Source organism: Megachile rotundata, chromosome 5 (assembly GCF_050947335.1).
Source record: "Megachile rotundata isolate GNS110a chromosome 5, iyMegRotu1, whole genome shotgun sequence".
NCBI lineage: Eukaryota > Metazoa > Arthropoda > Insecta > Hymenoptera > Megachilidae > Megachile > Megachile rotundata.
In genome coordinates, this window is record NC_134987.1 from 17,464,443 (window position 1) to 17,481,404 (window position 16,962).

At 39.7% G+C, this 16,962-nt stretch overlaps 1 protein-coding gene across 18 annotated transcripts in view; it reads right to left on the reverse strand.

Annotated features, from left to right (window-relative positions):
• The window catches only part of rg (A kinase anchor protein rugose), a 395,524-nt gene that overhangs the window by 241,809 nt on the left and 136,753 nt on the right, over nt 1–16,962 (reverse strand). For 7 of the 18 annotated variants that reach the window (XM_076532110.1, XM_076532106.1, XM_076532115.1 and 4 more), the window contains exon 1: nt 1,513–3,848. The exons of 7 other annotated variants lie outside the window; for them this stretch is intronic. In XM_076532110.1, coding sequence (XP_076388225.1) covers nt 1,513–1,716 — 204 coding nt within the window. In that variant the 5' untranslated portion in view covers nt 1,717–3,848. Of the gene's footprint in view, nt 1–1,512; nt 3,850–16,962 lie in introns of those variants that run through there. 4 more of the 18 variants (XM_076532116.1, XM_076532108.1, XM_076532109.1 and 1 more) reach the window with 3 other exon arrangements.

Below are 16,962 nucleotides of genomic sequence, written 5' to 3' on the forward strand. Positions count from 1 at the left end.
AATATCTCCTTTTGCCAATCAGACCTGCAATCCTCCCGTGAATCGTGAAGCACTCGATGAAGCACACGAAGCGTGAGCGAAATTTTTTAATAATAAAATTCGCAGGAATTCCTGGATTTGTAAATTGTTAAGGTTCTGAAGTAGATCACTGAATACCCAATCCCTCAATTTCAGATACCTAAATACTCAAATCTTTGAATTCTCTATCTTCAAATTTCCAAATCCCTCAATCTTCAATCCCTAAATATCTAAATCCTCAAATCCCAGAATTTAGAAATTTATAAATTCCCAAATACCTAAATGTTCAACTCAAATCCCCAAATGCCCAGATTGTAAAATAAATAAACCCTGAAATCCATAAATCAATCTCCAAGACCCCAATGCCCAAATCCCTAAATCCTCGAATCCTAAAATTGCCAAATCCCCAAATCCTTAAATTCCCAAATTTCCAGACACCCAGCAAGTGAAATTCGCAAATCCTCAACCCCCGAATCCGACTGCCGAATGTTCACCGAAATCCCTAACGTCGACGTCAAAGCTGAATCACCCGAAATAAACAGCAATAATCCCATAAAGCTGTAGCAGGCTTGATCACGAAGCAAGATAGCGTGATATTCGATGTTAAAAGCTGGGTACATACCCCGGCAGTTTCCAACAAATCGAAATTTTCGATACAATACCCTATCATAATAGACGAAGTTCAAGCTAACCAAGTTAAACTGAAATACTTCGGTAGGTCAATACACAACATCAAAAGGTATTCGAGTATCTTGTTTCGTGCGAAAGGAACGCAACAAAGCCGTCTTCGATGGTTCACGATCCGACGATAGAGCCGATCTTTCGTTTGTAGGACACTTCAATCTCCTACCCTTTGAATTCTCCGTTTGACGACACAAAACGGTGTCCTGGAATGACGTCGCGACACCCTTTACGAGGATAACGTACGAGTTCCTTTTCACTTCCACCCTTCAACCCCGCCAAAAAAAACCTATTGTCCCTAGAATGGAGACAAATCGAGGTTCGAGATTCTGCGATTGATATCTCCTGAAACGTGGCACACCATATTTTCACGAGAGAGTTACAGACCCTCGTTAATACAAGTCGGGAATTTTAAATTGCAGCTATTTAGGTCGACCGATAAATTGCGAGACAATTGTTTAGCTAACTTTTCACTCGGACGGGGAAGTTTGGAAATTTGGGGCAGTTTTAAATTTTAGATATTTGGGGAACTGAGGATTTTGGAACTTTGGAAATTTAGATAGTTGAAATTTGGATGGTTGGGAGTTTGGGAACTTCGGGATTAGAGCTGATGGTGACTTGGAAATTTGCAATTCTGGAATTTTGAAAAATTGGAATCTGAGGTTCAGAGATTAGAAAATTTGGGGATGTAAGAATTTAGATATCAGAAATTTTGAGATTGTGGATCTTCTAATGTTTAAATATTAGAAATTTGTACATTTCAATTCCAATGTGCGTAGTGAAAGATAGGAAAATAGGAAATAATTCCCTTACCGAGAAGGCTTTGAGAAACACCAGGCACTGTATAATGCCCTCCATGGTGTCCCCCGTCAAACAGAAGGTGCCCGTCAAATGACGGCCCTTTCTTCCTATCACGGAGCAAAGGTTCGCCTGAACAAAAGCGTTCTGTGATCGCGTGGCTGCCGTGAGGGCTGGCTGGTGCGATCCTGCGCTCATCAGACGTTCCAACGAGTCCATCTCTACTCGATCTCAATAATCCTGTATCCTGTGTGTTCGTCGATCGACACGTAGTCGGGGATAATGGTCACTCGAACACGAGAATCTCTCGACACAACTTTCCAGTCTCTCTTCCTCTTCTTCGTCGATCAACAAAAATCTCGTAACACACGATCCATGCACTCGACGCAGCTAACAGGCATGTATGCAACTATTCTGTCACTTCAGGTCGCGCACGATACCGAACAAGCACATTGTATCGAACGATCGCATCTTTTCGAGGAATAGCGTAACCACGCTGCACGCGGACGACGAAAACCACTTCGATTCAATGTTTGCTGGTACACGCGAAATCCCGATCGCGCTCGGATCCCAGCGAGTTCCGCGGATCACCGATGCACCCTGCATTTTCACGCTCCTCCAAACCGTTCCACCGTGAAATTTTTCCAGCCAGAGAAGTCACGTTTCTATCCGACAGAGTTAAACGCGACTCTGCGTCGCGACGCGACCACGCATAAATAATTCCGCCGAAGATATTCCGGCGATGTCAGTTTCAAAGACACGCGCGAGTCGCATCTCGACAACCCGTCGATTCCGCTCGAGCACGCACTTTAACGAGCAAAACACAACGTCTCTGTTTCGGAAGTTGCTCGGTTTGCGGTGAAACTTTCGGGGATACGAGGTCGCTTCATCGATCGGAATCCCATCGATCCGTGGCCGATCCTATCGAAACGTTCACGTCGTCTCCCTATCGATTAGACGCGGGACACGCTCCATCGTGTCCGATACATTTGTCAAGGCGACACGGATTGCGCTTCGTATTTCACGCGTCCTGACGGACGTCCAGGACGCTCCAAAGTCCCGCTATCATCAGTTATCCTCTTCAACCTTCATCTCGGACGAACCGAGCCTATTCGCTATTTATCCCCTCACAGAATCCGCGTGTGGTCAAGCTTGCTTAGCTTGCAGAACCAGATCATTTCCAAGGAACGTCTATTGCGGGCAAGTAGCCGGGCGATTCTGCATCCTGTGGGAAATAGAGAACACGCGCTGCGAGGGTGGTGCTGCTGGCTTGTCGAGAGAGCGACGCGGCTCCGTCGTTTGCGGCGTGGCGTATCGTCTGATCAGTTCGCACATCTCGTAGCACAGGAAACAGATGCCTATTATCATGAACGTTTCCATCGTATCGATTACTAGGAGGCGTGCAACCGATCAGCCAGGGTGATGTCTCCTTCCGAACAACAAATTAATCCTGACACCGCAACGCACCAACTTCGAGCACCGGTTTCGTTACATCCGTAGATGCACTTTGGTCCGCTCTTTCGACGCTGATAAACGCCTCGCGAACACCGGCTGGAATATCAAGCTTGGTCCGCTTTACAACCGCGAAACTTTGACCCGCTTCGCTGATCCCTGAAAAACGCCTCGCAACAGGGTAGAATATCAAGTTCGCTAGACAAACGCTTCACGTGTAATTGGTGCAATAGATCCGCTTCGAGGCTATTTCTGGAGGAACTGCAAGATCACCGGGTAGAACAGGATCGAGACTGGCACGTCCGTCGTCGCAACCGCAACGAGCTTGACGAGACGTCAGCGCGTCGTGACGCTGGCAACGACAGCGATCGTCGGACAGCAGGGGACCTGGTGCAGCGTGTCTAGAGGGGCATTGGTCTGGCCTCGTCGAAGCACATCATCGCGGGTGACTCGAGACGAAGGGTGTAGACGCGCGTGTCCGGTCGGCGGAGCAGGTGATATTCGCGTGTCCTCGGCACACGCTCGCGTGAACAGCTATCGTCGAGAGGGAGCCACGTAGGGGAGGCGAAGAGGGCGGAGAAGCAAAACACGGACCATGTGGACGAGGAGCGTCTCGAGATGGATCCTTTCTGTCCCGGTACCGAAAACGTCTCGCGAATTCGATTTTCCGCGAACGGATCGCGGGACGATCACTGAATGATATTAAGAAAGAAGTCTTCCACTCGCTCGAATTCCTCGCGAGATTGAACGCTCGTCCGGAGCCGCGCACCGGCGAACGCGCTCGAGGAACTGGGTCAACTGCGGCACACGCAGTTGTCGCGATGCGACGCGGAAAACGTGCACACGGAGCGAACGAAGCTTCGGCGAGCGAGAGAGGCGCGGTATATCGGCGGGCTCGCAACGGGCCAGCGTATGACTACCAGATACTCTCGGCGCGAGGGTGCGCCTTTGCGAGGGTGGGCGGCTGGAAACGAGGGATGCTGGGCGACGGCGCGGCCCGCGGCGCCACCCCCTACCTCTCTTCCTGCTCGCTAAATCCACCAACCCCTCCTCGCGTTATCTATCTTTCTCGCCCTCCCTGCCTCTATTGCTCCCTCCCTCTTTTCTATTCTACGCTTAGCTTCCGCTCCGTTCTACTCGCCCGTGGATCTGTCTCCTTCGACGCCGCTCTTCTGCCTCTCGATCCATCTCCGTCTCTCCTACTCGTACGCTCTTCACCGTCCGACCTACGCTCTTATTCTTCTTCGCGACTCCTTTTCTTCCTCGTCTTCTGGACGTCCCCGATCTCGCATTCCGCTTCAACGGATGCCCGATTGTTTTTCTTGTAAACAATTAACAACCTTTTGGAAAGCCTTCTTTCAACGTAAATGATCACATTATTGCAGTATACTCTTTTCTGATACAGAATCAAACTGATTCAAAGTTGGCTTTTGAAATATTCGATTGCAAATGTAATATAAGATCTTAATGTACAACATATTCAATGTACAAGAAGATTTATTATAGATATTAAGTTAATCCATCATTTAATTCATGCGATTTTACTTTTTGACCAACCCGACTTAAATAACTGAAACCAATCTTCAAAGAATAGTTAGAACTTCCCATAGAGAATACGCTCCGCAAAAGTTCCTCCCACTGAAAGGGTTAATAACGCGAGGGATGATTCGCGATGGTAGGATGTGTCGTAATGACGTTTGCTCGAGAAGTTTGGTAACAGAATTTTTATATCAGAATAGTCCTGAGAGAGGATGTTCGTTTGGTGGAGGGTTCTGATGTAATGGAATAAAGAAACGGTTCAAAGAACTTGAGGAAATTGGCCAAAGGGATCGATATACAGAGGTTAGCTGATAGATCTAAGAAAGATTAGAGATGTTCTTTGCATTTTTACGATGGTGAATACTTTCTGATAAAGGCAAATTTCATCCGTGTAATTTATCATTTATTTTGCTGAAGTTATTTGAAAGCAACAAATAATTTAGAAAGGAAAATACAGATATGTCTTCGATTTCTTCAAACGCATTAAATGTTATTTTCTTCCCTTCGTACTTCTTTGTACGTAAAATCTTTTGTGTCCCTTTTGTCCAAACACTCAGCTTTTGTAAGAAACAACAAAAGCTCCCTTCTTGCGTGACTCTGCGTAAACGTGCCTCGAATGACATGATTGATCGCAATTACAGATATTTTCGCTGACGTTTCGTCATGTATTGACCTCAACATTCGCTCAAATTGGACAGCTTCCGTGCATCGTATAATTATGTATCTTCAAATTTTAATTAGTACGGACATTAACTCCTGTAATTATCCACATCGTTTGTGGAGCAACTCAGAGGAAAAAGCTGGCCACCCTTTATGGCGTTAAGGAACTCTACAAAAAGGATTTTAAGTAAACGTAATTTAAGGTCGCTCGAATGGGTTGATAAATCGATAACGAAGGTCTTCAATTTTCAACTACAACCTCGTTTCTTGCAGCTCACTTTTTCACAAACTTTCTCAACTCCTTAATGATCACCCTCTTGCAAAATGTCTTATGTCAAGAGAAATACTGCGTTAGTTCCCAACATTTTACCTTCAAATTGAACTTGTGATTCATTAAACCTTCCTTGCATTCTGCTGCGAACAGTTAAACACTACGACATTCAAATAGCAAATTTTATGATTAGAGTTGACTTTTGTAATTGTCATCTAAATTGTTCTTAATGAAATTGTAATGTATCTTAATTTTTTAAATGTTTTAAATTTGGTTTTTAATCTTGAGCTTCGAGATTGGAAGTATGATGAAATATGAGAAAAGAATTTGAGTCACTATGTGATTAAATTATTTATATGTTGAAGTATAAATTTGCGTTATACATTAAAGTATAAATGCAGAAGTGTTCCCCCATTACTATTTATTACTACAGCGCTCGAACCGTGTCATGGAACAAAGGAAACTTTCCTCGTGTTCGTGCAAGACAATGGGATCGAACGATTCAAAGCGCAATTAACAAAAAGAGACCTGACCTATACCGTTTATAATGAACATCGAAAAGCTTTCAACGAACGAATTACTTGAAATGAAGTCGAAGGGGATAATGGTAAACAGATCGAAGCTATCGATCGCTACGAATAGAAAACAGCGTGCCTTTTTTAACTATTCGAGAAACACGTTCTAAATTAAAGTCAGAAAACGATTCGTCGAGACGTTGAATCACGGTTGCAGCACTTAGCTCGTTTGACGGAATAAAATCTCCTAGGATCGAGATGAAAGATTTCTCACGCTCCAACTTTTCAATTTCAAGTGCCGCGGATATTACGTTACCATCGTGTTCAGTCATTAGGAAATCAGAAAAGAAGTATCACGTTATATTCATGGTTATCGTACTGTCATCTCATTTTTTCCTTCATAGTGATTCAAGATTCATGATTTTGTGGGGTACTCGTCAACTGCAAGAATTTGTTACTTCTTTGTCCATGCTTCTTAATCATTTTTCAACGTCGAAGTGATCTATCAAAAAACACTTGACTTTGCTCATTGTTCACACGAGGCTATGTGTGGGACACTTTCATTTATTAATATTTACTGAGAAGTTGCTATTTGGTAATAGATTATTATACTGACATTTGGTCTTTGAAAGTGCTGTTAATTAATAATTATTTATACTGATGTGTTATGATGTTAATGGCAAAGGACAAGATTTCTGTTGTTTGAGGATTGGTTTGAGGACTGACATTACCAAAGAAGTACTTTGTCAGCTGGCTCACAAAGAAGTGACTTTATCAAACTTCTTTAAAAATGTAGGCTCCTAAATTTTTCTCTCTTATAGCACATTTATTGTTTTACTAAATATACATACATAGAATGTATGTTCACAGACATAGAATATATGTCCACATACATGTATAGTAGTACACAGTACAGAATATAATCAGCAAGTATTTAATGTGAACAATACAGCAGTACAGATAATGTTAGAATAAAGAAAATATTTTTAGATAATTTAGAAATAACCTCACTTTTTATTGCAATATTTTCTACATCATATCTGTCATTGCCAACAGTAAGCAATTATTAAAAAAATTCAGTATGGTTATTTTAACTTGTACATTACAGTACATGTCCTTGTAAAATCTTCAATTTTTATTCTTCTTAAAAAATGTTACCTTTAATGATTGTTCATCTGGAAATCAAGCTGGGTAATCTTTATGATTTGCAATTATTAACAAAATTCAGTATAGTTATTTTAACTTGTACATTACAGTACATGTCCCTGTGAAATCATCAATTTTTATTCTTCTTAAAAAATGTTACCTTTAATGATTGTTCATCTGGAAATCAAGCTAGGTAATCTTTATGATTTGCAATTATTAAAAAAAATTCAGTATGGTTATTTTAACTTGTACATTACAATACATGTACTTGTGAAATCTTCAATTTTTATTCTTCTTAAAAAATGTTACCTTTAATGATTGTTCAACTGGAAATCAAGCTGGGTAATCTTTATGATTTGCAACTATTTAAAATCCTAACCAAAAGAAAAATTACGAGGTACGACTATTATCATTTCTGATCCTCGATAAAAAATTCAGGCATTCGATCGTTAGCCCGATTGTTTTGAATTGGCGAGAGAAGAGGAAAGAAAATAACTGGCATACCGTTTTTAGCTGCAGCTACGATTGTTTTCGGAATCCGCAAGAGGAAAGTTTCCGCTACGAACCCGTTTTTCCCGATTATTTCAGTTTCTGAAAAAAGTAACTTCACCGACTGGAATCCCGACTGTTACGGAATTCGCGAAAAACCGCGGCTCCTCGTTTTACGTCGAAGCGAACGGTAACTTGCAAATTTAATTAGTGAACACGTACGGGAACGCGGAATTCATTGGCTAGGAAATAACCCGATGTAAGTTCTAGTTCTAACGCTTTGTAAACTCATTTTTATCTTATTTGGTCGGAAACGTCGAAGACGAAATTCTTTACTTTTGTTACTTTGTGGTGGGTCATAAAATGGAGGCAAAATTTAGAAAGATAATTTATAGTTCATATATTAAAAAATTGTTAAAGTACCACTCATCCAGAATCAATAATATAATTAAAAAAATATATATATATAATTTAAAAATGATTTGAAGCTTCAAACAGAAGTGCTATTTTAAAATATTACTAAAATGTCCAAAACCTACCATATTTTATATCAGTCAGTTTACAGCCATGTTCAGAGTACCAACAAATAATTTCTAATTTTTATTAGACTACAAATTTGCATGTTAGAGTATAAATATACTATAAGCATTATCTTCAACGTTTAACACAATCTAATAATTTTCTCCCCTTTTTCGCTATTAAATCAGAAATAAATGGAGTCTACCCAGCACGTTGACTCTATATTACGCGACAAATTCGCAAGTAATCTTGATAGCCAATGGGTCGGTGATGTGCTTTCCCAAGCAACTGTACTCGAACAGTATTTCGTAAAGTTTCGCGCGAGTTTAATTGCTCCTTAATGAACACGCCAGCCCCGAAGAAAAGTCTCCCTCTCGTCGAGTTAACAGCCTCGCTCAAAGATTAAGCGAAACGTCGCGAAACATAGGCACGGTGTATATCCGACACACAACGCACTTCTTGCGAGGAAAATTTCATTTTCGAGATAGAGATCCGGTGATAATTGAAAGCGAGCTTAACAGCGAATCCGTTTGACCGTGCTTAATAGAGCTTTCCTCTTCAATCAGTCTGAGAGTCTACGGATTTTTATCTTAGCGATACGATGCTGTACACGTGGTCTCATGTTTTATTCGCCGCTTCATCTTTATAATGTATTGATGACCGTTTTAGGGATTGTAGATGGGTGTACAGTATAAGGGATCTTATATTAATTGTTGTATTTATTGTTGAGATGTTTATTGGGGATGTGGATTTTTATATTGTTAGATTTCTATATTTGGAGGAGGATATATACCTAAATGTTCTTGGACTTTTGTATGATTAGATCTCTGTATGAGCAGATCTCTACATGCGTATATGAGCAGACTTCTGTATGACAAGATCTATACCTCTGTGTATGAGTAGACCCTTATATGACAAGATCTATACCTCTGTATATGATTAGACCTCTTTATGACAAGATCTCTGCATCTCTATATGATCAGATCTCTATATGATAAGATCTCTACCTCTGTATATGATCAGATCTTTATATGACAAGATCTCTACCTCTGTATATGATCAGACCTCTATATGACAAGATCTCTATATGATCAGACCTCTATATGATCAAAGCTCTATATGATCAGACCTCTATATGATCAAATCTCTATGTATGATCAGACCTCTATATGACCAAATCTATCATTTAATTTTTGCAGATTCAAATCCCTACATGTTCAGATCCATATGTGACCAAATCTCTGTATGTCTAGATCCCTGTATCCCCAAATCTGTATATGTACAAATCTCCACATCCCCAAATCTTGATATGTCCAGATCCCCACATCCCCAAATCTGTACATGTCCAGATCTCCACATCCCCAAATCTCCATATGTCCAGATCTCGACATCCCCAAATCTCCATACGCCCAGATTCCCACATCCCCAAATCTCAATATGTCCAGATCTCCACATCCCCAAATCTCCATACGCCCAGATCTCCACATCCCCAAATCTCCATACGCCCAGATCTCCACATCCCGAAATCTCCATACGCCCAGATCTCCACATCCCCAAATCTCCACATCCCGAAATCTCCACATCCGCAAATCTCCATATGCCCAGATCTCCACATCCCCAAATCTCCATATACCCAGATCTCCACATCCCGAAATCTCCATACATCCAAATTCCCACATGTCCAAATCTCCATATGTCCAAATCCCAACATCCCTAAATCTCCACATCCGCAGATCCCTATATCCCCATCTACCCACACCCCAAACCACATCCCAACTACCTGTATCCCCAGTCACCTCTCTTAAACCTAACCTATCCCCAGCCACCTATATTTGCCTCTAACTTTTAATTCACAAATTTTTATAAAAATTGATATACACTCCAATAACTCAAAACTCTACAACAATACTACCCTACCTACAAAAGAACAAAAGACTAGAACGAAGCATGTATCCGTATTAGAACAGTAAACTCTTTTTTGGGATTTCTGGGTACAAAAATGTAGGTCATCGGTAAAAAAGCACTTTGTCGGGTTCTGTTTGGGCTTCGTCCTATCCTATTGACGTCAAAGGTATTGGTCACAACACCGAAAATCGAATCACGTTGAATATTCGCTTCCTTTTTTTTTTCAAAAGCAGACACCACGTTCGTTAGAATGTTTGGAAAAAAAATCCGGAAACTCGGTGCAGTTTCGTCCCGATAAAAGTTTCAAAATTTCATGTTCGGTGCTGTACACGAAAGTACAATGCGAAATAATGTAGTGCAGTTCCATATGTGAAGTTCCATATGTGGTGTTTGGAAGTTCATTTTTAATTGAGGGCAAGAATAAATAATTGAATAATAATTGTATTCATAGGTTATATTCTTAGATTGGTAGATACATTGTTAGATATGGGGACACACATATGGGGATGCACTTATGAGGACACATATATGGGGACACACATATGGGGACGCACATATGAGGATACACATGTGGGGACATACGCAGATATATTTCTATATTCTTATCGATCACAAGATCCCTGGATCCCATTATTTCTGCATTTCTGTATATCTCAAGATATCTAGGTCTCTTCACTTCTATAAATCTCAAGATCTCTAGATTTTAGTTACCTACATTTCCTGATCCCAACACTTTCAGATACCCATATCAACCAATTCCTACGAACACAGATTTTACTATCTCTAAATTTACAGCTCTCTATAGATTCCTACAAATCCCTAGACCACTCCTCAGCTACCTATTTTCACAGATTCTCACGTTTTCAAATGCTTCTATCTCCAAAATCCCCCTATCCAAAAATTCAACAGACATTCAATGGATCCTCCATTGACTCCACAATTCTACATTCCTACATTTGTAAACTCCTGGATCTCAAATTCTGCCTCCAAATCCTTCCCCAACCCCTTCCCTACCCCCGAATTACCGATATCAACACTCTAGACGTCCAACGACGAATAAAATATGTGTTAAGAGAGGATTCCGCCGGAAACGCGTATATGTCGAAAGATTCCGACTTGGGCCTGGAATCAGAGTGAGCTGACGTAATTACAGGTAGGCAGCGCGAGCAGAGCTTGCTGGTAAGCCGATAATTGGTGCCTGTTCGGCTCAGATAAGGTCACCAGCCCGTCGACCGGCTTCGTAGGATCTCGGAACTTCCACTTAATTGCTTCGTATTTCCAGCAATATGATTATTTGCCTCTGTTCAACGATATCGACGATCGACTAGCTATTCCTCTCGCCCGTGATTTTATAAAGGCTTTGACATTTCGCCGCTACAAAAGCCGTCGTTTCGAAACAGCGTTGCTGTTCAATTTTTTTCGCTATCATCTTTCGACTTTACACGTTCGCGCATCACGGATAGTACGTTTCATCGTGACCGTTCGAACGAAACGATACGGGATCAAGTAAAGTACGATTTTTCGATTGAAATCAACTGTTACAACTCGTGTCAATCGTCGATAAAAGTGTATTCAATCGAAGCTGGACGATAATTGTTAAATAACACCGGGGATTAAGACTTAATCGGGTGAAAAATTTCGAACACCTTCCTTTGTAAATCAGCCGACAGCTTTGTTACGAAGCTATCGGTTCCAAGAAATACACGCTCGGTATTCAAAGAGTCCGATATTTATTTTGTGCTGGTTCCATTATCTCGGACCACCGTTGGAGAGCTTTCTTTGTGATCTAACCGCTGTCTAATTTAACCCTTCGTACGCTTTGTGACGTGCTAAAATAACTCCACTGACGTTCACAACTTTCTCCGTAAAAATCGACGAAAATACTTTTTCGAGTCACGAATAACTTTCGGGATAATTAAATTTATGGATTATCGATTATCGTATGTGGACACCTATGTCTTCAGTACAGGAGATCAAATTTAAAAACATAATATTCACAGAGACGAACTTGAAGATTTCATTCAATTGAAATTTACATAGATACAAGAAATATAAAAATTTTAAAAATTTAAAAATTGAAGAATTTGAAACAAATAATAAATTTGAAGCAAAGGTACAGATTGAACTTGCACATACAGTAGTTCAAATACATATAGTAGTCTAAAATCAAAGACAGGCAAGTGTGTTTACTCAGCAACTCAAATAGAATTAGATCAGTAGGTGCAAATTACAAAAAACAACAAGTCCGCGGTTAAATAAAAAAGCCGTTAATTCCTGGCTTGTCAGCCACATTAAAGCTAACCAATCCATTGAAAGCCGGAACGGGGTCAGTTCTACTAACTAAAACGGTTTCATCGATAACTATGCCGGAGGCTGGTCTGCTGGCCGAAGGGGTGAGATATTTAACACGTACGAACTCATCTGCCTCTCACACGAACGCACACCAATACATGCGATCGTTTCAGAAACCGCGCCAGAAACGTCGTCCCGTTCGGGCTATTGATATATTTCGACGTTTACGACTTCAAGTAACTTTGCTTAATATATGACTGCACTTGGATTATAAATTTTACCCGTCCCGTTCATCTATTCTATATAACCTCTATTTACTATAAATCCCTTATAGGGGTGGTGAAAGACTTCGATATTGCTGTGCTCGAATTTTCTGATATTTTATGCACTGAGAGTCTGAGAAATTTTAAGAAATAGAATTTTGCAAGAATAGTTGCACTTATGTGCTGTTTAATTTTTAATAAATTTTTATAGAATTATAGGGTGAATTGTGTTTAGTGATAGTTGGTAGTGGAAATTTGTAGATGTAAAAATATTCTATTTCTGTATTTGGAGTTTCTCATTTTTCAATATTAAAAATGTAGAAATGTAATATTTTTTTGGTCTTTAAAGTTGGGAGTGGCAGGTACAAGAATCTCGAAATTTTTTTCGTTCACCAATTAAGAAATTTCAAATTCTTTTATGTTCGAAGATGAAGTCTTCAAGCTACTGTTTTCAGAAAGTTGAAGTTACAGATCCTTTCATCTTAGAACTTGAAAATATCAAATTTTTATGTTTAGCAAATCGAAAATGTATTTCTATACAAACTTAAAAAATCAGACTTCCTATTTAAAAAATTGTAATAATCAAATTTTCCCATTCAAAAAATTTAAACTTCCAAATTCAGAAGCTTACAAACCCATAAACTTGAGATAAAATTCTCAGTGAAATAAAAATAAAATCCAAGTGTAATCCAGGTTAGAGATTACCGATGGGTCACGTAAAGATGGATCGATAGTCGGGTTAAATAAATGTAGAGGAACGGCTAGTACCCGAGAATTATTGGACAGAAAAGTGACAAGCGTGTTACAGCGTGTCGCATATCGCGTGCGACAGCATCGAATTGAAACTCGCCTCGAATTTCGTATTTTTCCCAACCGGTCTGTGTTGCGGTTGACTTAACGTCAACTGACAATGCACACCGGTGTTTCTCGAGCAAGTACGGGTGCCCTTGTATTGTTTAACGGCGTCTGGCGACGATAAACAAGAAACGGTAGAGGAAACGCAGCACCCTTTTCCGGATGAACGAAGCGTCGACGTTGGTTTACCTCGTAATTCATCTTGGTAGGCGGCTAACTTTTCAATTCACCTTGCGATTATAAATTCCTAGAAAGATTCCATCGGGTTCTAAAAAAAAGTGGAACGAATTTCATACGTGACTTCGTTTTCGAGATAATCGATTTTAAATATTTGCTCGGTACTCGTGTCCAAACTTCTGCGAATCTATATGTGATCTATATGTTGCTGATCTCTGTGGACCAAATGTCAGAAGTACCCGCCGTTTCTTTTAATTAAAAAAGTTATCAGTTCCACTGTTTTCGTCCAAATGTCTCCAGCTATAATAATATTCATTGTGTTCGAAATTTCGCACCGTTCTCGCCTTCCGCGATTATTGTGTTTCGGAGGATTTTGCAGCGTTTCATCAGAGCGGAATCACCGGCTGAAAGCACCAAACTTCCGCCACTAAGTCGAAACGCTGAATTCGCGTAAGAAGGTAAACGATTTGGCCCGTTAATTACTCGGAGACGTTTCCGTCATAAATTAATGCCAGTTTTATTCGCAAGAACGTTCGGGAAATTATAACAATCGTCGATTGTGCTCGGCAAAGCGTGACAGAAACGCTTTGTCACGCGATTGTCGTTTGGTCGCGCGAATAATTTCTTCGACGAGTTTCCATCATAATTGCAACGGAAGCCGCACCGAATTTAGGATCGTTGTCCAACGCTTCCTCTTTCCTCGCTGAATTCGCGAAATTTCCTAGCTCGTTCAAAGTTACCATTTTCTTCGTCCAGTTTAACCCTACGGAAACGCGGTCTGGCTCGTGGACTTCACGGAACCACCGAAAATATTTCACGGCGAGAAATTTCGGACAAAATTTGCTGCCGGATGAATATGGAGGAAGGTTGGATGTTCCTGGGCTACGTGGGGAGTTCGGAAAGTTCGAACAACTTCTCCCATGTAATTTTCTACGTACATCAAAGGAATCGAGAAAATTCAGAGAATATTGTTGGAAGTGCGGGACTAACGCGACGGGTATCAAAGTTATCGGGAAAAGTCGGGGAAACTCGGATGGAATCCGAGACGTAAAAACTCAGGTACCTCGGTTACGTTCGGACATAGTCGGGCTAATTCGAGTTGGTCCGAATCGCCAATCGAATCGAAGTTTGGGAACAAAGTCAAATTTTTAGAAATTTAGAGATTTTGAAATTTAAAAAACTGTGAATCCATAAATCTAATTCTGTAAATCTCAAATTATATATCCATAAATCAATAAATATAAAAAATTATAAAACTGTAAACCTATAAATTTATAAATCTATGAACCTATAAATTTGAGAAATTAGAAATCTAGAAATTTATAAGTCTAAAAATTTAAAAATCTAGAAATGTAAAAATCTAGTAAAGTGGAAATCTAAAAATATAAAAATCTAGTAAAGTAGAAATCTAAAAATGTAAAAATCTAGTAAAGTGGAAATCTAAAAATATAAAAATCTAGTAAAGTAGAAATCTAAAAATGTAAAAATCTAGTAAAGTGGAAATCTAAAAATATAAAAACCTAGTAAAGTAGAAATCTAAAAATGTAAAAACCTAATAAAGTAGAAATCTAAAAATCTAAAAACTTAAAAACCTAAAAATCTAAAAATCTAAAAACCTAAAAATCTAAAAACCTAAAAATCTAAAAACCTAAAAATCTAAAAACCTAAAAATCTAAAAACCTAAAAATAAAAACCTAAAAATCTAAAAGTCTAAAAATCTAAAAACCTAAAAATCTAAAAACCTAAAAATAAAAACCTAAAAACCTAAAAGTCTAAAAGTCTAAAAATCTAAAAATCTAAAGACCTGCTAAACTAAAAATAAATCAATCTCGTAATCTAAAAATCTGGAACAGCCATTATGCCATCGGCCCAAAATAAAACCGATTCCTATCTGATACATCATTCAGCGACTGCACTAAAAGACGATAATTAGTAAAAGTTAAAATCGTAGAAATTGAATAGACCGTAATAAGACACCGTTTCTATCATGAGACGTGTAATATTCTCCGATATTAGACTTCTCAAGAACCGTAACGATTCGTTCCATTTTTATTTCCAGAGTAAAAGGATCTTTTCACGAGCAGAGGATAACAATGCAGCTTTCTTCTGCAGAAGACTTAACGCTCGGATACGTACTCCGTTTTAATTGTCATCCTGCCACGAGCGTTACGGCTACAATTCACCGATAAAAGAAGAAAAGGTGATGAAAGAATCGACATTCGCGTCAGAAGGGTATATCAATATTTGCAATGGCTTCGAAACATTTAAACCAATTTCAAAAATACATTGACGCGCTCGAATATTTTATAATGTACTCACGCTACGGTGAAATTTTGTGGGGACTGCGTTTGGAGTTAGACTACGTACCTGAAACAAAAGAAATATTTATTAATATCATAGCAAACATCGATAGTTATAATAATTTTTATACATCAATATTTCAATCTATTGAAATATTTTAGAATCACGAAGAGTCTTTTCAAAGGAGCAGTAATTTTATTCTCACAGCGAATGGTCATTATAGTATTTAATCTGTTCAGAGTCTCTTATTAAACCAGCTTTACTTAAATTATTAATGACGTGTCCTTAAAATAAACGGAACCAAGAAAAATGACTCCGGATTTGTCCAGACTCTTTTACCCAGACCAGTAAAAGTTACCGGTGATTAATCAAAGTACAAAGCAGGGTATAAAAATTGTAATACGAGTGATAGAAGCAAGTGTAGTTGGCAAAGGTATAATGTTAGCCGTTCGTGTCTAAAATGCACAAGTTGGTAGGAAATGCAAGCTCAGCAAGATTTCCATCACGATCCCAGGAAACTCTTTAGCAGCCCTGAAATAGGACGTTCGTGGTGAAATAGACGCGTGCATTGCCACCTGTTATGCAGAAAGCTCTCGCGATTCAGCGACTTACGAGGCGCTGGGAAATCCTGTAAAACGAGGATATCACGTGTTCCTTCCCAAGCCTCTTGTATTACGCTCCCTGTATCGCGTGGTTCAGAGCGATCCCGAGCGTTTTGCGGCTTGCGAGCGATACCGGAGAAGACCGCGAGCTCCTCTTTTGTGCAAGACGTTATTGAATGTTACCGGATTAGACGGCGTATAAATATAAATCCAACTTATCGCGCCCGCGTGTGGACGCATTAATTAAATATCGTGTTACGACGGACGGAAAATGGCGATATAGGGAGATTGGAAGGTAGGAAGACTGTAATTGGTGGTTTAGAGATTTGGGGAATTTGGAATTTGGGGGTTTTGGAATTTGGGGGTTTTGGAATTTGGGGAATTTGGAATTTGGGGAATTTGGAATTTGGGGAATTTGGGATTTGGGGAATTTGGAATTTGGGGAATTTGGAATTTGGGGAATTTGGAATTTGGGGAAT